The 21,635-nt window shown below is 40.6% G+C and overlaps 1 protein-coding gene across 2 annotated transcripts in view; it reads left to right on the top strand.

Moving 5' to 3' along the window:
• SACM1L (SAC1 like phosphatidylinositide phosphatase) overlaps nucleotides 1-21,635 on the top strand; it is a 52,638-nt gene that overhangs the window by 22,005 nt on the left and 8,998 nt on the right. For both annotated transcript variants that reach the window (XM_088831819.1, XM_055413619.2), the window contains exons 5-14: nucleotides 1,998-2,147; nucleotides 3,232-3,291; nucleotides 4,160-4,193; nucleotides 8,044-8,145; nucleotides 10,211-10,296; nucleotides 11,080-11,166; nucleotides 11,660-11,728; nucleotides 14,396-14,475; nucleotides 17,855-17,953; nucleotides 21,278-21,416. In XM_088831819.1, the coding sequence (XP_088687945.1) occupies nucleotides 1,998-2,147; nucleotides 3,232-3,291; nucleotides 4,160-4,193; nucleotides 8,044-8,145; nucleotides 10,211-10,296; nucleotides 11,080-11,166; nucleotides 11,660-11,728; nucleotides 14,396-14,475; nucleotides 17,855-17,953; nucleotides 21,278-21,416 (906 nt within the window). The remainder of the gene's footprint in view (nucleotides 1-1,997; nucleotides 2,148-3,231; nucleotides 3,292-4,159; nucleotides 4,194-8,043; nucleotides 8,146-10,210; nucleotides 10,297-11,079; nucleotides 11,167-11,659; nucleotides 11,729-14,395; nucleotides 14,476-17,854; nucleotides 17,954-21,277; nucleotides 21,417-21,635) is intronic.

Consider the following 21,635-nt stretch of genomic DNA (forward strand, 5'->3'; position numbering starts at 1 on the left):
ACACATGCTTTGTTGAGAGGTTTTATCACAAATAGATAATAGATTTTGTGAAATGCTTTTCCTGCATCTGTTGAAGATCATATGATTTTTATTCTTCAGTTAGTGTAGTGTATTGTTTGATTGGTGGGCATTGACCTGTCCTCCCATCCCTGGGCTCAGTACCATTTTGATCATGGCATATGATCTTTTTAATGTATTGTTGAATTTGGTTTGCTAATATTTTGTTGAGGATTTTGCGTTTGTGTTCATCAGTGATAGTGGCCTATGATTGTGAGTTTGTGTGATAACTTTATCTGATGTGAATATCAGGGAGATACTGGCCTTTTGGGATGAGTTTGGAAACGTTCCTTCCTCTTCAGGTTTTTGAAATAGTTTGAGAGGCATTAACTGTTTGATTTAATTCACCGGTGAAGTTGTCTGATCCTGGACTTTGGTAGTTTTTAAATTACTGATTCAATTTCATTGCTGGTAATAAATCTGTTCATATTTTCTATTTCTCCCTGATTCAGTCTTGGGAGGTTGTTTCTAGAAGTGTATCCATCTCCTCGGTTGTCTGTTTTGCTCGCATATCGTTGTTTGTAATAATCTCTTCTGTCCCTTGTATTTCTGTGGTGTCCGTTGTAATTTGTCCTCTTTCATTTCTGATTTTATTTAGTTAGGTCCTCTCTCTTTTTTTCCTTTGATGTATCGATTTTGTTTACCTTTTCAAAGAATCAGGTCTTAGTTTCATTGTTCTTTTCTGTTTTCTGCCCTGGGGTGCCCTGGCACTGTTGCCAGCCAGCTGGTGGGTGCATAAGCCCCCACACTAACAGGCTTTAAGGAGGATTCCAAAATGGCACTTGCTAGCACCACTGTCCTTATGGTCGAACGCGCTCCCTAAAGTGGCTGCTGCCGGCATCTGCATCCACAGTGGTAGTCCCCGCTGCCTTCTGCCTCTCCAGGGGACTTGCCAAGATCACTCAGTGGGTCTGACCCTGGCTCCTTTCAGATGCCCCCATGCTAGGACTTGGAGCATGTGAGATTCTTCACAGGCCTTTTAGGAGAGTCTCTGTTTCCTGCAGTTGTCCTGGACTCCTGTATACAAACCCTGCTGGCCCTCTGGCCTTCAAATCCAGACATTTCTGGGAGCTTGTCTTGCTGGTACAAGATCGTTGACCTCAAGAACTGATGTTGGGCTCGGACCCCTTGCTCACTGGGAAAAACCTGGGCAGTTGTGCTAATCCTTCCATTTGTGAATCACCCACTTGAGGGTGTGGGTCTTGACTATAGCAGGTCTTCACCCCTCTTACCCATCTCATGGTTCCCTCTTCATATCTTTAGCTGTGAAAAATCTGTCCTGCCAGCCTTCAGCTTGCTTTCATGGACAGCTGCTGTGTGGATAGTTGTAATTTTGGTGCCTGTGGGAGGAGGTGAGCTCAGGGTCTTCCTTTATTACCACCTTGACCACTGTGCTCTCTCCTAGACTTTTCCATTTTTGCTTTTTTTTTTTTAAATTCCATTTGACTTCCCAACTGGCCCAAACCAATAAAGTTTCTTAGGAATGAGGACGGTATTATTCTCTTGTCATTGACTCTCTGTGTTACTGGGCGTGAATTTTTTTCTTCTGTCAAATGAGGATAATTATGCTAACCTAGCAAAGAGTTTCTGGGAACATGACAGAGAATCTGTATAAAGTATCTGAGACTCAGTAGGTCATAACTTAAGGTGGTGGTATTTGATTAAACTACCTCTTCTGCCCTTTAGAGCAAACACTGTGAAGGATGCTAATGGGAAGGAGGTCTACCTACCAGTTTCTGTAACACCCTGTGCTCTTGAGCATTGTCCATGTGTCAGGAACTGTCCCAGGTCCTAGGGAAGTGAGCATCCCCCTTGTCCAGTCTTCGTGCTGGTGGCATTTAACAGGGCTTGACTTGAAGGCTTTTGCTTTGACTCTCTGATCATGCTGATTCCTTTTCAGGGATAAAATAGACTGACTGTGTTCTCTGCTTTGTTTGCAGTTACAAGATAATAAAACTTTCCTAGCAATGATGAACCATGTCTTGAGTATGGATGGGTTTTACTTTTCAACGACATATGATTTGACCCATACTTTGCAGCGGCTCTCCAACACTAGTCCAGAATTCCAGGAAATGAGTCTCTTGGAAAGGGTAAACTTAATCTTCTATTTTTTTTTTAATTTTAATTCATTTTTTAATTTTTAGGAGCATGCCTGTATTTTATCCATAAAATATATATTGATTTTTTTCAGTCCTGGCTGTATCAGGATCATATATGGGGCTTTGAAAGCATCCCATGTTTTAAGTAGACATCATACATCCATGTTCAAGATCCCAGAATCTGTATGTTTGACAGACACGATCGAGAACTGCATTTGTGCATTTTCAGAAATCTAGCTTGAACACACATGTTGGTCATTTCCTAGCTCTCAGTGGCCTGTGGTATAACAGAACATTGGAGAATCCCTGGGATGGCGGAGCCTGGTGGGCTGCCGTCTTTGGGGTGGCACAGAGTCGGACACGACTGAAGTGACTTAGCAGCAGCAGCAACACCATTGTGCTTATAAAATTAATGTTCTAAGAGATGAATTTCTTTCTGTAGTGGTGTCATTTATAGCTTTTACAACAAGAAAAGTAACAGCTTGTTAACTTGGAAAATATGCTTTTGTTTAGTGTGGATCTTTTTGTGATTCCCCCTCCCCTGCCTTTTTTTTTTTTTAATTAAGCATATCTTTAAAACTAGACCTCAGATGATCTTAACATGAAATTTCTGCTGTTCAGGAACCTAGATAATTGCTGCCTTGATTTTTTTTTTTTTTTTTTGTTAACAAAAATAGGTATGTTTAGGGGGCAGATAGCATTTATAAAGTTGCAGTCAGTTATCTATTGGCTTAGACTATATGAAATTGCCACTGATTGACCATTTTTGATTCATAAAAGTGATAATTTTATATAGTTCAACCTAAATCAATATTTTATTTGACTAACTTACTAAAGACTATAATAGTCTACTCTGGTAAAATTATATATAGGCTTAGATGTAAGGAGGAGGCGGCAACAAAAGATGAGATGGTCAGATAGCATCACTGACTCAGTGGACGTGAATTTGAGCAAACTCCAGGAGATAGTGGAGGACAGAGGAGCCTGCAGGAGGACAGAGGCATGCTGCAGTTCATGAGGGTGCAAAGAATTGGACATGACTGAGCCCACGTGAATTTTAAAACTTCTCTCTCAGGCAGATCAGCGGTTTGTATGGAACGGTCATCTTCTCCGAGAACTTTCTGCTCAGCCAGAGGTAATGTACACTAAATAAAACCAGCTTATTTGTCCCCATCCAAGTTGTAATTGAATACATGTTATGTAATGGCTAGTTAATCACTAAGGATTTTGGTAAAGAAATCTAATTTAACTCTGTTTATAAACTTGTGGGCTTTGATTAGATCTACCCTCTCACATCATTCTAGGTTGAAGAAGACTAGTTATTTTACTTTGATCTTCTATGGAAGCCTTAAATACAGGAAAAAATATCTGAGTAAAAATAACATTGCTTTCTGTAAGGAAGAGAGAGAGAATAGGTCTTGGAAAATGAATAATGTAGAAATCGGGCAATAGCTAATTCCCCAGGCAAGTGGAAAGCTCTGCATTTGTGTCTGTAAGGAACCCTGACTCCCTTCAGTCACCCAGGGTAGATGTGCATAGATGTCACCTTCCTCTGTTCCTGGTTTATACAAATGAGGTATAAACGGGGAGGCCCACTTCAGAAGTGTAACGTATGAAATCTAGGTAAATAGATTGCCTGTTGGCTTCATTTTTTGACATTTGCTTTGCTTTTTTGGGAAAAGGAGATTGAACTCCCTGGAGAAGTGCAGTTGTTGGAGGCCAAGACCGACAAAGAGAGATAAACATTCTGATGCTTCGTATAGTCTTGTTAGTGTTCCAGAATCTATGAATGTTCGAGCCCAAATGATTCCAGCAAATACTTAAATTTTTTAAATTGATGGCAATGTGACATCAGAAAAATTTCATTAAAATTAGGTTACCCCCATAAGTTTGCTACTTTGTTGTATTTGTATATTGCCTCCCCATCTTTAAATATTTTTTATATAGTGCTTCTTTTTATTATTATTAAAGTAATTTATTCCTAAACATTATCTTCATTTCAGGTCCATCGGTTTGCCCTTCCGGTATTACATGGCTGTATCCTTACATATTACTCTTTAGTTTTCTGGCAGTCTTTATTTAAATATTATTATAAGGCATATTTAAAGACAGTCTCAACTATTACATGAGGAGAGTATTTTAGAATTAGTGGATACTGCTTTTGATAATAAAATCAAACCTATTAACATAAAATCTGAGAATACTGGTTGTAAATGACCTTTTTTTTTTTTTAAATAGAATGAATTCTAGACTGAATCATGTTCTCTCTCCCAGAATTCTGGGGCTAGTGGGTTAAAAGAAGAAATATGTCCACTGTGTTTTGGCTTTTTAGGCTTTGTATCAATAAGCAAGAGTAATTTTAGCCTGATTAGTGAACATTTTTCTTAGTAATTAAGAAAGTTAGACTCAGGAAGTGGGGAGACCAGCAACTTGGAGAGGAGAATTACAGTTGAAAATTATATTTGTCATTTGGGATAGCCCCAGAAACAGTGAAACATAGATGTTGTTACAAAGAGTGATGCTTGCGGGGCACGTACGGTACTAGTTCAGAGTGAGTGATGTTGTCTGATTGTAAGTTCGCTTTAACACGTCTTTATCAGAGACGCCATCATATCGATAAAACAGGGGCGCAGACTGAGCTGTAAGGTGCACGCGGTATGCTGCTGAGCGCCCGAGACCGGGGCTCTGCCTGCAGAAACTGAGGGGGCCTCCCTCTCAAGCACTCCCAAAGAAGCTTGTGAGCTAGCCCAGCAGTCTGTGATTTATTTGTTCATTATGTTAATAGGATTTCCTTAAATTATCATGCTTATTATACTTAAAAGCAGAAAATAGTAATGCAGGAAAGATTTTCTACAGTAGTGAGGGAATAGAAATCAGAAAATGTCAGGATAAAAGCTCTTGTTTATTCTGGTTTTGTATTGCTTTTTCCCTGAAGCTCTAAGTTCTCCTAAGGGTAAAATAATAGCAAATGTACTATTTAGGTAGCGCTTTAAGGATTTGGGCCACTTGTTTGTGTGTGTGTTTTTTAATTCCAAAATGAGATTGTGAATGGGCAAATAATGGTAAATGAGATTATAGAAACAGATTATCCATTTAGCTTTAAATCTGAAGCTTAACATTGGCTTTTTAAAAAATGTTTAAATTTAGTTATTTCTGGCTGTGGTGGGTCTCCGCTGCAGTGTGTGGGCTTCTCATTGCAGTGGCTTCTCTTTCTGAAGAGCACAGGCTGTAGGGTGTGTGGCTTCAGGATTGCGGCTCCTGGACTCTGCAGCACAGGCTCAGTTGTGGCACACGGGCTTAGTTACTCCGCTTCTTGTGGGATCTTCCCAGACCAGGAATCAAACCTATGTCTCCTGCATTGGCAGGGGAATTCTTTACCACTGAGCCACCAGGGAAGCCCTACATTGTTCTTTGCTTAATGTTGACTTTTGACTGGAACTGTCGTCACATGTTCTGTGTACTTGGAGACCAACAGGAACAGAAGGCCCATGGTGGGAGCATGACTGGGGCAGAGAGTGGACAGGGCAGGTGGGAGCTGAGGAAGAGGTGCTCCAGCCAGGTGAGAGCTGTGTCCCAAAGCAAAGGAGTATCAGGTGTCCAGGCAGAGGGTCCGATCAGCTGATGTGCTGCTGGTCATTTAAAAATGACCATTAGAGAGGGAGGTTATGCTCCTGCTCCCCTCCCTTCCCTCCCCAAGTGGAGGCTCTCACCTCATCCCAGGAAGACAGGCTTTGGAGAAGGTGGGCGCACAGCCATGTGCTGGCGCAGTGTCCTTGACTGTGTGAGGGCCGGGGTCCCATGCACAGGTCACAGTCCAGGCAAGGACAGCTCGTCAGCCGCACTGTCCAGCTCAGCTGCCGTGGTAGAGAGGAAGCAGCTGTGTGGGTGTGGAGGCCGGTGGGTATGGAGATGTGGTGGGAGCCTGTGGGTGGCGGTTACTTTGACAGTGAAGTTGGAAGCAGTGTCATTAGCTGTGAGCAGAAGTTGGGCACATGTGAAATGGGCATCCCACGTGGGAGCGCATGGCCCTGGGAGTCACTAATTGATACAAGATTAGAAGTAAACACACTGACATTTTAAAAGTTGTGTGGTGATGACGGGCTTCTGCATGACCTTTTATTTTTCTCTTGTTCCTTCCATGCTTTCTGGAAGGATATTCATCTTGTAATCAGAAGAAAATGATTCATAAAACAGTCAGACATATTCCATGCTTTACTCAGTTCTGTCAGGGCAGGCGCCTGTCTGATTCATCTTTGTGCCCTGCTCCAAAGAGATAACTTAAGCAAATGAATGCATAAATACTGCTTTGAAGTCTTCTCTAGCACTGTGGTTTTAAAGGACTGTGAATTGGGAGCTCAAGATGAGTCATTAAATCTGATGATACCAGGTGATGGAGAAGGATGAATCATTCGAAATTCATATTGCTAAAAAAAAAATTCATATTGCTAGTGTCATTTGGTACTGCTGTTTTGAAAATTATTTAGCATTTCCTTGTGAATTTACTAGGCCTTCCCCTCTGTATATCCAGCATGTTTATACCAGGAGGTTTTTCGAGAATGTCCACAGCACCACTGTTAGAACCAACTCTGAACACTGCAAGTTTCACCAGCAGAATTAGGGCTTTTGTGATACGGTCCTTACAGATTTCATATGACACCAAAAAGGACCGAACTGCTGCTTCATGCAGTAATGAAGACTGTTAGGTACTTACTGGGGAAATAAACAAGGACTTAGACTTATATTAAGAGTGTTGTGCCATTCTTATAAAACAAGCTGTGTGTTTTTAAGTCATGGTTGCATATGAAAAAGTGAAAGTCACTCAGTCATGTCTGACTCTTTGGGACCCCCCCATGGACTATACACAGCCCGTGGAATTCTCCAGGCCAGAATACTAGAGTGGGTAGCCTTTCCCTTCTCTAGGGGATCTTCCCAAACCCGGGATCGAACCCAGGTCTCCTACATTGCGGGTGGATTCTTTACCAGCTGAGCCACAAGGGAGGCCCAAGAATACTGGAGTTGGTAGCCTATTCCTTCTCCAGCATATCATCCTGACCTAGGAATTGAACCGGGGTCTCCTGCATTGCAGGCAGATTCTTTACCAAATGAGCTATCAGGGATCACACTGAAAAGGCAGAAGACTGGTCTCCACAAGCCTTGTGGGCAAGTAGACAGTTGGATGGGATCAAGGAGCAGATGGTTAGATTCAGGGTTTTGATTCTGTTTGGAAGTTGAATGTAGGTTTATAGATATTTTATTATGATCTATGCTTTATAATGGATGAATCAAACTATATTAAGAAAATGTTATATATATAATATACATATAAAAAATAACCATGGCCAAACACGAGGAAGGAAGAGATAATTTTTAATTATCTGCTTCTGAATAATCTTTAATTTACAGTTTGACCTGTAAATCTTCATATGCTTACCAACTGTTATTTATAATTACGTGTATAATATATAGAATATAAACGTCAGTAGCCTAGTCTTTTTTCCATTTCTTATTTGAAGGTTAACCTATTTTTAAATATGTATGTTTTTCACTCAAAGATGACTCCTTTGTGATGTGGTTAGTATTTAGTCCTTTAATTTCACAGTGGTTGAGACTGTCAGGGAAAGGAGGTCATATTATGTAAACAGAGACGCTCTAATGAACCACTTAAACAGACTGACTGTATGTCATTATAGGGTTATTGACCTGACAGAGCTTCACAGTCAGAAGTAAAGGCTTGTGCATATCCATGAAGAAGCAAAGATTTGCATGTTTTCTGTGCTTTTTTCCTTTTAGAGACAGTCATTCTAACTAGGGTAGAGAGATTCAAATCTCATCTGAAAATAATACATATGATTTCTCCACATGTTGTATTTTTCTTAATGTAGTTAAGTTATTACCATGCACTCATGTTCTATTAATGGAAAATACTTTGATTGGATTCTCATCTCGAGGAGGAGTTGTTTCAGAGCTGGTGTGCGCTATTATGTGAGAGGTGAGATGAATTTTGTCAGCGCGATTTGGTACTGGGTTATATCTGTCTCTAATTAGTGTTTGGCTCATGGTGACATGAATGTAACCTTTTGTATTTTATTTGTTTTCATTATCATTTGATGGCCTCGCTAAATGTTTATCTCCTGCTTCATTATAATAATTAGGTAGGTCTTCTGTGCTTTACTCCAGCTACTGTAGTGATCTTCATTGCATTGTTCATGAGACACTGTAGACTGCTTCGTAATACTTTAAGATTAACTGATCATGTTATTTGCTGAATGTCTGAAAGCATAGCTGAAATCACTATAGTTTTCAGTAACCTAAACCCATATCAGAAAGTATTTTTCTTTTATTGCTCTTGGTTTCTTCGCATGTATAAAACTAGACATTTGACTTTGTGCCTTCAGTTTTTAAGATTTACATTCGAGCATTTATTCTCTAGACTTTGTACTGGCAACATGCTAATTTGCAGGGTATTAAAATCTGTATTAAAAGTTACTGTCATTATGAAGAGAAGTTTCCTTGAATCTATTTTTTTAAGCCAAAGTATATCAGAATAAAACTGTGGATTTACCGTATGGTAAATCATGAAAGTTTTGGGCTAGGAGGTTGTAAAAGTCATTTCATTAATCTTTAGCATAGCAGAGGAAGAAAGACATTTAGTGAGTTACCTGGCCAAGGTTATAGAACCAGGATTAAAGTTAGCAATGCCTTTATATCTGGATTGCCTTGGATGGAGTCATATTTTTTAATTAAAAGCTTTAAATTTGCAATGCAATTAAGAAATATAAAAAGATACGCAATTTAAAAATATTTCTCCTTTCTGACTGTATCTGCTTCTGCTGCATCTTACCCCTGACCAGCTGATCTGTTGTTAGTTTCTTATCTTTCAGATAATTTTTATGTTCTTGCAAGTGTGTTCTCCTTTTGTAGGCAGTGGTTGTATACTGTGTACATTATCTTGTACCTTGGGTTTTTTTAAACTAAATATATATTGAAAATCCCTTCTTAAAGATCCTCTCACACATAACTGTTAACTCTTCCTCATACACTCTTAATCTCAATCTCAGTTTTTAAAATAACTGCATATTGTCCTTAATGAAAATTCTGGGCAGAACCGAGTACAGCCCATGCTTCAGCAAGTGGTTTTAGGAGGTGTTGAAAAGGCACTTTATTGCTCAGTTGACTTGTAGTTTTTTCCCCGTCTGGTAAATAGGTTAACAAAAGCAGTGATGTTATATGTCACACCTCAGTGTTATGTGTCACCGAGGCAGAAAGTGTCAGGAAGAAAGGGTGTTTTAAGTGTTTGAGATGGTTAAAAATCTACTGTTTTTTCCCTGATAATTTGAGCTGGGCACTAATTGAAAGTTGCCTTTGCTTATTTTTAGCAGACTTTTCCTAGTTAAAATAGATAATGTAAACAAGATAGTAAGGTAATGCTTCAAACATTTGAAAGAACTAACTAAATCAAGGCTAAATAAGAGCCGTGCTTTTCAAATTAGTTTTTTTTTTTTTTTTGCTGTATACATGGAGTTCTAGAAATTTTAGGATTATATACAGTCTTTTGTGCTTTCATTTTGATAGTTAGTTATCAGCATCTCCTGGGCTACTTGCATCATTATAACAAAAACTGTTAACAAAATGGCCCACATTTGCATGTAATACTGTGTTTAACGGTTTAACTTCCAAAATAGCATTTTTCAAACTGGGATCTATGTCATAATATACTCTCAGAGGTTTTTGAGAACTTGTTTTTTCTTTAAAAGATGTACAAAGTTTGAGAAACACTGTTTTGGTCGAATTGTGTATATATAAATAATATAGTAAATAGCAGTCAACATCATTTGTTTATTAATAGGTCCTTAATACTGCCTTTAAGCCCATGTAAATGAGCAAGCATCTGTTAGCTTTCTGATGGTGTACTCTGCATTTGTTTGAAATTTAGTTTTGAAAGTACTTTTCCACTAATTTGAACTGACTGAATTCTGTTCAAGTTAAGACTCAATTGGCGAGTTTCTTGTGTTTTTCTTATGTAGTAAATATAGTTAATTTTTTTTCCAATTCAGGAATTGATTCCGAAGGTCATGCAGCTAACTTTGTAGAAACAGAACAAATTGTGCACTACAATGGGAGCAGGGCTTCATTTGTACAGGCAAGTTACCATGTCTGTGAGGCGGCTAGCCAGTTGGTCTTTTCAGCTTGGATTGTGATTTTCTGTTATATTGTTGATGTTTTTCTCCTTTTCTCTTCTTTTTAAAGTAATATCACAGTCTATGATGTGGACAGAGTTCACCCAGAATAAGGATATTCCGTTAAGCTGGCTGGCACTCAGCTTCCTCTGTTTCCGGCCCTTGAATTAAATCCCTACAGAAGAGGATAGGGTAGGGGGTGCAGGGGTTGTGGAAATGGAGCATCTGTGCTTTTAACCCGTCAGACTTCTTCAGGGTAGTGAGGACAGGACAAGCAGCTGGCTTGTGCCTGACCCGACCTGCCGTGTACATCATTGTGACATAATACCTGAGCAGTGGATCACTTGTTGGTCGAGAACATTAATGGCTAAAAATATTTTTAAGTTCATAAAGATATTCTTTTGAGAATGAATAAAGCAATATTCTCGTTTTATTATAATGCCAAAGTATATAGCAGACATAACTTGGTAATTTTTGCTTGTAGATAAATTGATTTATTTAGAATTTAGGAGAAGCCCAACTGTCCACAAGTACACATATGTAAAATCAGAAAAAGTCCTTTCCAAATGTTTCCCCACAAAATATGAGTTTAGGAGCAGGTAAGCATGAATTTATTTCATAGTTAATAGGTCACGTGTTTATTTTTCTGTTTTTCAATCACTGATACTTGCATACCCCTGACAGAAAGCCGAGAAAAACGAGTGTGTGTGTATGTTTCTTTTTACATATCTTCTCTTTCTTTGTAGACTCGAGGATCGATACCACTGTACTGGTCCCAAAGACCAAACCTCAAGTACAAACCCTTGCCGCTGATCAACAAAGTAGCAAATCATGTGTGTATCTTCCGTGCTGTTTTCATTGACTATGAGTAGAAGCTTATTGGAATTATAATTTGCACATAGAGCATGTATTCCTCATAAGTCAGGCTTCAGTGTCTTTGAGGCCTTTCTCCTTGGTTCTGGCACAGAGTGGACCTCTAAACCAAGAGATTGTATAGATGGCATATTAAAATGTGGAAAAACAAATTGAAAATTACAGTAAATTTTGATTGTAGAGATCTCAGTGGGATTTGCAACCTTATGCTGTTTAAAATATTTAGTATATTCTATTTGAGATTAAACTCAGGAATAAAATAGTGATATTGTAGCTCAGAGTAGAATGGCTTATAATTACTACTTACTACATGGCATTAAGAAAATCTAGAAGACAGCTTAATGCCATGCTCTTGAATATAGAGATAGGGCATTTAAGGAGATCCTTTTAAACATCTTGTAAGTATTCTTGTAATCTGGTAAAGTATATAACTTTTTTTTCCCTTCTTTCTAGATGGATGGTTTCCAAAGGCATTTTGATTCACAAATAATTATTTATGGAAAACAAGTCATAATCAATCTGGTATGTGTCTTTCTTACATTTCTTGGGGAACAAAAGCTTAGCATCTTTTTTTTAACATGACAAAATTTACCATGGTAACCATTTTTAAGTGTGCAGGTCAGTGGCCTTAAGTTATTTTATAGTGTTGTACAACCATCACCACTCTCCATTTCCAGAAGTTTTCATCATACCAGACAAAAACTCAGTATCCCTTAAATAGTAACCTTCTATCATCCCTCTCACCTCAACTCCTGGTAGCTCCATTCTGCTGCTGTCTCTGTAGATTTGCCTGTTCTAAGTGCCTCATCTAAATTACTGCATAATGTTTATTCCTTGTGTCTTGCTTATCTTAAGACTGTTTTTCTGTTTGTGGCTCTGAGTTATTCTGTAGTGTCTTTTCATTTTAAGCTGAGGACTCTGTGTAGTGTTTCTGGTAGGGCAGATCTGTGCTGTGCTGTGCTTAGTTGCTCAGTCATGTCCAGCCCTTTGCAACCCCATGGAATGTAGCCCGCCAGGCTTCTCTGTTCATGGGGATTCTCCCGGCAAGATTCCTAGAGTGGGTTGCCATGCCCTCCTCCAGGGGATCGTCCCAACCCAGGTCTCCCACATTGCAGGTGGATTCTTTACTGTCTGAGCCACCAAGGAAGCCCAAGAATACTGGAGTGGATAGCCTATCCTTTCTCCAGCCGATCTTCCTGACCCAGGAATCAAACCAGGGTTTCTTTCATTGCAGGCAGATTCTTTACCAGCTGAGCTACCAGTTACCTAAGCTTTTTTAAAATTAAGAGTATCTTAATTTCTCATTTTTGAATTACAATTTTGCCAGATATGGAATTCTTGGTTGACAGTCCTTTTTTTTTTCCCTTTCAGTACATAAATATACCATCTCGTGGCCATCTGGCCTCTGAGGTTTCTAAAGAGAAATTGGCATATACTTCTATTCAGAATCACTTGTATGTGATGAGTCCTTTCTCTCTTGCTGCTTTCAAGATCTCTCTTTGTCTTTAAGTAGTTCGATGTCTGATGTGAATTTCTTTGGATTTGTCGTATCTGGATATTGGATACCTCTTGGATTTCAAGATCTCAGTATTTCATCAAATTCGGGAAGATGTTTTGCCATTTTCTCTTTTTATAACCTCTCTGCCCCTTTCTCTCCTTTTTCTAGGACTCCTGTAATGAATATATTGTGTGCTCGGTGGTGTCCCAAGTCCCCTAGACACTGTTCAGTTTTCTGATTCTTTTTTCTTTCTGCTCCTTCAGCTTGATTATTTCATTTGTTCTGTCTTCAAGTTTGCTGATTCTTTTTTCTTCCTGCTCAAATGTGCTGTTGAACTCCATTAGTGAATTTTTAGTTACCCTTTTATACTTCTTAACTCCAGACTTACTGTGTGGTTCCTTAGAATAGTTTCTGTTTCTTTGATATTCTCATTTTTTTTTTCATATACTGTTTTCCTGATTTCCTTTACTTCTTTGTCTGTGTTTTCATTTAGCTCTGAGCATATTTAGGACAGTTATTTTGAAAGTTCTTTATAAATAAGGCTTCTATAGAGATGATTTCTATCAATTTATCCTTTTTTATTAACTAAGCCTTGTCTTCCTTTTTTTCTTTTGTATACCTTATGATTTTGTTGTTGAAAACAGGGCATTGGATGTACATAATGCAGTAACTCAGCAAGTCAGATTCTTCTTTCCTAGGGGTTTCCTGTTGTTTTGTTTTTGTTTTGATTGTTGAATACTATAGTAATCCATTTGAGAGTTTTCCAAACTATTTTTGCAAAGACTGTTCCTTGTGTATGCTCACTGAAGTCTCTTATTCTTTTAGCTTGTGTTCAGCTAACAGTGTGATAGAAATTTCCTTGAGTGTCAGGACCTGAAACAGACAAAGGAAAAACCAAAAGAGAACAAACCCATCTCCCAGTTTCTGCTGACTGGTTCTGTGGTGGAGCAGTCCTTCACGTATTTAGTTAGGCTTGCTCTGAACCTAGGGATTAGCTTGAGGTGAAGCCTTAAGGTCTTTTTAGGATTTTTTAGAGCGTGCATCTTGCTTCGGTATGCACGTGGCTTTCTAAAACCCTCCATGAATGTGGCTGTTTTTTAATATCCTAATTTCCCAAAGAGTTATCATTAACACCCCAGCTGCATCTGCAGGCTTTAGATGGTCTTTCTTATGTCACCACCTGAAATATCTTGCCCTCAGCATCTGTTGGTTTGTAGTCCTCTTGCAGCTTATATGAGCAGCGTTTACCACTTTCCCTGCCTGTGTTCACATTTATGCAGGACAGAGACCACCGAGTCACTCCTCCAGGTCAGAACAAAACATACACAATAGTTTGCAAATAAGTTCTCGTCTGCTCCCTCCAATTAGAGGAGAGGGACTGAGAACTGTTGCTGCTGCTTAAGCTAAGATTGTCACTGCACTGGAGAAAGGGCAAGGTGAGGGCAGGAAACATGCTACACAGTTGTCCTCCAGTTTTAAAGGTGACTTTTTCTTGAGTGGGCATCTCCTTGGTCGCTAAAAACCTGTGATTGTTTTCCAGAGTTCCTACAAATTTGGTTTAGACAGCATCTCTTTTCTCCGATGTTTTTGTGAGGGTACCAGAGCTTAAAGCTTCACAGTCTGCTATTTTGCTGATGTCACTGTCTCCTTTTAATTAAACTTAAAGCTGTGGTGGTTTTAATTTTTTACAGGTAAATCAGAAGGGCTCAGAGAAGCCGCTTGAACAGGCATTTGCAACAATGGTGTCTTCCTTGGGGAACGGAATGATCAGGTACCTCACTAGAACTCTGTTGTCGGGCTTTTCACGTTAGACGTGCACTTCATGTACATGCAAGTACATGGATCTCTCTCTCGACATGTTTCAGTTTGTTGTTTCCAAAGCGTGATTCTGTTTGCTCGAAATTTTCTCCGACATAATTCATGTTGCAGGATAACTTCTTTTTTAATTTTTACTGGGAGTATAGTTGATTTACAATGTTGTGTTAGTTTCAGGTATATAGCAGGGTGAATCAATTATACGTATACATATATCCACTCTTTTTTTTTTTTAAGATTCTTTTCCCATATATGCCATTACAGAGTCCTGAGTAGAGTTCCTTGGTTCCCTGTGCTGCACAGCAGGTTCTTATTAGTTTTATCTTCTTATATATTGTAGTGTGTATATATCAGTCCCCATCTACCAGTTTATCCCCCGCCAACCCATAGCCCCTGGTAGCCGTAAGTTTGTTTTTTATGTCCACGACTCTACTTATAAATAAGCTCATTTGTACAGAATAATTTAACAGTTGAGTTTTAATTTGAATTTTAAAATCCTCACCTTGCGGCTTTGTGTTGCGACAGCCGTTGGGTTTTTAAGTTACTCGCCTCTGCCTGGTCCTGACCCACACAAGCTGGAGCAGTTTACTCTTGTGTGGTGGCCTTGTCTGGAGCAGCAACTTGTCTCTCCTGTAAGTCACCAGACAACAGTCAGAAATTCTCTGTAGCTCTGTCAGAAAAGAGAGGGATCCTCAAACATTAGTAGTTGCCCTGTGGACATGTGCAGGGTGGTGAGTCAGCCCATTTGGAGCATCCTGCATCCAGAAACTGGGCTCGGAGGTGGGGGTGTACTCTGGTAGGAAGTGGTCACGGGCAGTGGGGAAGGCTTCCAAAGAAATGGTACTGGGTTATTTGGGGACAGTTTTTTTTTAAGCTATAGAAAATTTTAAAACAAAATTAGGACATAAGGAACCTTTGGGGAAGAAATGAAGTTTGTTTTGTCCAACTCAAAAACTCTAGCAAATTCTTCAGACCCTTGCTCCATGCACATTTCTGCCTTCTCACAGTGGAACCTGCCCAAACACACTTTGCATGAATCAGAGAAGTGATTCCTATCCAAGATGTGCCTTAAAATTTTCAGAATATATCTAAGACCTGAAAAATGAGAATCTCTGGGTTTAAAGTCCAGTATGTTTCCTATATTCTAGCAAAAGCTTCTCTCCTGGTTGCTGCGTGCACCCCTGGTTAAGACCCTCTCTGTGTCTCAGAGGGTCTCTGTAGGTAGTCTTGCCTCCAGGGTTTGCAGCAGAAGCTAATTTGGAGAGCTTGAGGCATATGGCAGTCTAAAGTTGTGCCCGTGGTGTTCCAGTGCACTCGGAAGGCTCCTGCTGCTAAGAAGTGAAACCCTAAAGCTGTTGTTACCGAAATACAGTGATGAGAAGACACAAACATAATTTTAGAAGGATGTAAGTCAAAGAATCCAAATGCATTTAGGTGCTAATGAGCCACTTAAGGAAAGTTATGACCAACCTAGACAGCATATTGAAAAGCAGAGACATTACTTTGCCAGCAAAGGTCCATCTAGTCAAGGCTGTGGTTTCTCCAGTGGTCATGTATGGATGTGAGAGTTGGACTATAAAGAAAGCTGAGCGCAGAAGAATTGATGCTTTTGAACTGTGGTGCTGGAGAAGACTCTTGAGAGTCCCTTGGACTGCAAGGAGATCCAACCAGTCCATTCTAAAGGAGATCAGTCCTGGGTGTTCATTGGAAGGACTGATGCTGAAGCTGAAACTCCAATACTTTGGCCACCTCATGGGAAGAGTTGACTCACTGGAAAAGCCTCTGATGCTGGGAGGGATTGGGAGCAGGAGGAGAAGGGGACGGCAGAGAATGAGATGGCTGGATGGCATCACCGACTCGATGGAGGTGGGTTTGAGTGAACTCTGGGAGTTGGTGATGGACAGGGAGGCCTGGCGTGCTGTGACTCGTGGGGTCGCAAAGAGTCAGACACAACTTAGCGACTGAACTGAACTGAGCCACTTAAATTCTTCAGACAAGTCTATAGCCATGATCAGAGCTCTCCAAAAATAAATACGATGCCGCCAGTTTTCATGGAGCTGCCTTTGAAAGTGCTTCCCCCCTCTGTCTGCCCAAAGTCTAGCTCACTGTTGGCTAACCTCTCTTTTTATGCTAATGTGTAAGGTCCCTCTGTAGAAGGAAATGGTAACCCACTTCAGTATGGAGAATCCCATGGACAGAGGAGCCTGGCTACAGTCCATGGGGTTGCAAAAGAGTCAGACGCAACTCAGCAACAACAGGGCCCCACAGTTGGCTAGCCTCTGTTTTTATGCTAATGTCTAAGGCCCCTCTTCTGCCCTGAGATAACCGCTGAGGTGATAGAACCGCTCTCTCTACCTGCTGGAAGCCCACCCTGTATTGGTGTTTGTTGCCCCTTCAGCCGTTGGAGCCAGGAAGTCACACGAGAGCAGGCGCCTAATCTGAATTTTGCTCTGTAGATGAGAGTGTAGTGTCCTTCTAGTCCTCCTCCTTCATGACTTGACTTGGTGCTTGAATAGGAAGTTGGGTGAAAGTGGCTTGTGTGAGAATCTTCAGGTACCCTGGTGCCCAGGTTCTTTGCATTCTTCTTCCTCTCTCGACTTTTGGGAGTTGGTTAATGATTTTCTCCTCCCTCTCATGGGGCAGCATTTTCAAGTAGCTAGGAGGACACCTTCACTGTTAGATGTGTTCCAGCTTTGAGATTCATGCCTCTTAAATATCAGATAACTGAAGACAACCCATTACTGATTGACTGACTAGAAAGTTCTGGTGTGATATGTGGATATTGATAAAGGGAATATTTCGGCAGGATGAACAAGTCACAACCGGAGTAGGGCCATCCTGTTTCTGTTGTTTTCACAGCCTCTAGTACCCAACACTGTCCAGCCCTCCTTGGCCTGAATCAAGTTTGACCATTTGGAATATCTTAATTGACTGGAAAATCAGAAAGGGACCCTATTCTTGGTGCCTGGGGAAAGAGAATAAATACACAGTGATAACTCAGTTGGACAAGGCTATTTTATATTAACATGCCTCGTTGCTGTGCCTGAGCTCACGTTGCTGTGCCTGAACTAGCCTTTTGCTGGGTTTTTTGACTCCTGTCTTAGGGGCTCTAGAAAAACATGTAAAGATACAAATGTGTATTTTTTTCCTTCAGTAGATATGAAGGTCAGCATGTCTGTGCATGCCTCTGTGTGTGTATGTATAGTGGTAAACCCAGAATGAATGTATGTTCCTAGGTGAAATGTATTTAGAGAGGAGGATCAGCTTATGAAGGTGTTATGAAAGAAAAAATGATTAATATTTAGTCACTTTCTGAATATCTTTTGTTTTGTTAGGTATATTGCCTTTGACTTCCATAAGGAATGTAAAAATATGAGATGGGATCGGCTAAGTATCTTATTGGATCAGGTAGCAGAAATGCAAGATGAATTAAGGTAAGCTCTGCTCTTTTCTCTGTGGAAATTGAGGGATGAGATCGGTGCATACATGAATCATGTATGTTATGCATTATCTAGCAGACCTACACATGGAGTTCACTAGGTTCATGGCACTGGTCTGTTCTCATGTTTAGTTTGTTTTTTTTTCCCTGAAAGATTAGGCTTGGTGATTTTTAAGTATTTTAAAATTCTTAAAAACAACCCAAGTCTAGGTGTTTTTGTATTTTTATGTATTATCTTCTACAAAATTACAAATTTTTACACAGTTAAAGATAGTTTGCCACTGTTTTATGTTCAGCTGTCCTCACTAAGGATTTATCACTTTTTGTCATTAGCCTACCAAGACTCTGTAATATTAGCGTTTAGTGGCTTTGCTGTGTTCCATTGTGTCACAGCACAGTTAGCTAAATGCTCTTCTTCACACTGCGCATCTGGTTCATTTCCTTTTCTCTTCCTTCCCTGAAAGACTGTGCTTCAGTAAATCACTGGGTATAAATATATTTTTACTTCTGTTAAATCGTTTCTTCAATTCTTCAGGGTAGGATAATGGACTGAAGGGTCTAAATATCTTTGGTACTTATGTGTGTTAAGGTGTTAATTACTATGTGGCTTCATAGATGGACTGTACTCTATGCATATCAGTCTTTACCTGTTTTAGAGCCAGAAGTAGAAATCTGGAAACTAGTCTCATTTTGGTTTTGCCTTTGTAGTTCTAATCCTGGCAAGCCAGATATACTGTGTTAATTTCAGTTTCATGGTAACATAGTAAAGCCTCTCCTATAGTCATTTGCTCAGCTTTAAGAAAAATATATTTTTATACATATTAAGTAATACCTGCTGCTGCTGCTGCTGAGTCACTTCAGTCGTGTCCAACTCTGTGCGACCCCATAGACGGAAGCCCACCAGGCTGCCCTGTCCCTGGGATTCTCCAGGCAAGAACAATGGAGTGGGCTGCCATTTCCCTGCTGCTGCTAAATCGCTCAGTCATGTCCAGCTCTGTGCAACCTCATGGACTGTGGCCCAGCGGGCTCCTCTGTCCATTGGATTCTCCAGGCAAGAATACTGGAGTGGGTTGCCATTTCCTTCTCCAAGCCTCTGCCTACTCTTTAATCACAGCCTTTTGTTTCATGTTTTTTAAAACCTTTGAGAGTCTCTATATTGGTGATGCAAGAAAAGTGAAGTTGCTCAGTTGGGTCTGACTCTGTGACCCCATGGACTGTAGTCTACCAGGCTCCTCCGTCCATGGGATTTTCCAGGCAAGAGGACTGGAGTGGGAGTGGATTGGGCCAGTACTGGAGTGAGTTGCCATTTCCTTGTCCAGTAATCCCAACTGTAGTTAGTTTAATCTGCTTTTTTCCCCACCCCCACCCCTTCCCCATGAGGTTTTGTTTTGAGCATAGCTAGTTTAGAGGCGTTGACCTGTATCATTATTGGGGTGTAGAGAAACATTGTCGGGGGCTATTTCCTGGAGTTCACCTATTAATTGCAGCCCCACAAGAGTTAAGAAAGGAGCAGAGATTGATGCCAAAGTCTGTGTCCATTGCAGTCACTGTGTTCCACAGGGACAGTAGACCCCTTTCACGAAACCGTGATGTCAGACCTCTCTGCACGTTTGTTCTCAGGGATTAGGGGGAAAGTGGAAAGAATCTGGGCTTTGGGGCCCTACCCAGAGTGTTTGAAATCTCAGTGTACCTCTTATTAGCCGTGTGAACAGGAGCAAGTTAGTTATCGTCAAGTCTTGATTTCTCTGTCTGGAAAGTGGAGATAGTAATACTTGTCTCTTAGATCTGTTCTGTAGTTTAAGAAGTAATATTTATAAAATATGTAGTATTCATTTTATAAGTACTAACGGGGTGCCAGCACTCACATGCACTCTGTATATATATATATACATACTCTAATTGAACCTCACCAGTTTGGAATGAACCTCTTGTATATCTTTAGTCTAAACACATTCTTTTAAGCCTGTTTGTTTTGATGTCCTGACATATGGTATCTTAGTTACCTGACCAGGGACCTAACTCGTGTCCCCTGCATTGGAAACATGGAGTCTTAACCACTGGACTGCCAGGGAAATCCCTTAAGCCCATGTTTTTTAAGGCCATGATTTTTAGCCTGTGGTGAATGTATTGTATTTCCCCTTCACTTTTTGATTTTAGGGAATAATTGTGGTTAATTTAATACTGTTTAGTATTCATTGTATATTCTGTCCCATACACTCTGCCAAGCACTGTTTATGGATTATACGTGGTCTCATTTAACCGAGGAGCAGCCTGTTGGTGGTGCTGCTGTCTCCAGTTTGAGGGTGAAAAAATACAGGCTCTGAGAAGTTAGGTTGTTTACTTAAAATTACACAGCTAGTAATTTGCCTGGGAACTGAGGCTAGCAAACTTTGCTGGCAAAGTCTCCGCTCTTCACTGCCACACTATATGTTGTCAAATTTGGGGGTTCATAGAATTATCTGAACAGGTTGTTAAACATGATGGAACCACAGGAACCGGTAACTGCGTTTGGCCCCAGTGCAGACATCTGGGCGCCTCAGGGAGAGAGTAAAACAGGTTTTTCAAATGACACCCTATTATACCCTATAAACTGTGTACTGTTTGCATATATTAGCCCTTTTAGGAAGGGGTTTTAAAATGTTTTCATGTACAATATCCAGTCCTTTCTTCAGAGATTCTTATTCAGTTTATTTCTGAGTTGTTTGTTAAAAACGAAGGTCAAGCATGTTCATTTTTAATGAGCTCCTTAGGGAGATGTGATCCAGCACAGGGGGCTGAGGAAGGAGATACGGTTGTGCTATGTCAGAGGAAGCCCTCTTCTGGCCTCGGGGAGACATGATGTTGCCCATTGCCTCTGTTACAATGCTCCCAGCTCCTTTTTCACATCTGTTGGGTGAAGTGACCTTGATGCTACAGTTGTTTTGAGATAGTCTTTCTTGCCTGTTCTGTTCAAACTTCCTTTTGGTCTTTGGTAATCAAATATACCTGAACTGTACATTTCCTGTCTGTCCTTTAATTTACCGGCTTTAATAATGTTTCTGACATAGACCTGTGTTATGAGAAGACTGTCCTTAGTGGGAGGGCTTCTCTGATAGCTCAGAGAAGAATCCACCTGCAGTGCAGGAGACCCTGGTTCGCTTCCTGGGTGGGGAAGATGCCCTGGAGAAGGGATAGGCTACCCACCCCAGTGTTCTTGGGCTTCCCTGTGGCTCAGCTGTAGAGAATCTGCCTGTAGCGCGGAAGCCCTGGGCTCGATCCCAGGCTGGGAGGGTCGCTTGGCTGGCCTTGGTGTGAGAGTGTTTATGCACATGTGTTGCAGTTATTTTCTAGTGGACCCAGCGGGCGCGGTGCTGAGCAGCCAGGAGGGTGTGTTCCGCAGCAACTGCATGGACTGTCTGGACAGGACCAACGTGATCCAGAGCCTGCTGGCTCGCCGCTCACTGCAGGCCCAGCTCCAGGTGCGCATGCTTTTTTTCTTTCATTAAGTAAACAATGTTTGAGAACCAGTAATAAAACACACTCATCTGCCCCCACCCTAACTCAGCTCTTTGTTGCTTCGTGTCTTGACAACCACGGGTGTAGTTTGTGCATGACCACGGTCAGTGTGTGTATACAGCTTTAAAGTTTGCTATTTTGCTCTAGCATTATAGTTTTTTAAGAGTTGTACTGTTGTGCTG

Source organism: Moschus berezovskii, chromosome 24 (assembly GCF_049115385.1).
Source record: "Moschus berezovskii isolate FMDL1 chromosome 24, NW_MosBer_1.0, whole genome shotgun sequence".
Classification (NCBI taxonomy): Eukaryota; Metazoa; Chordata; class Mammalia; order Artiodactyla; family Moschidae; genus Moschus; species Moschus berezovskii.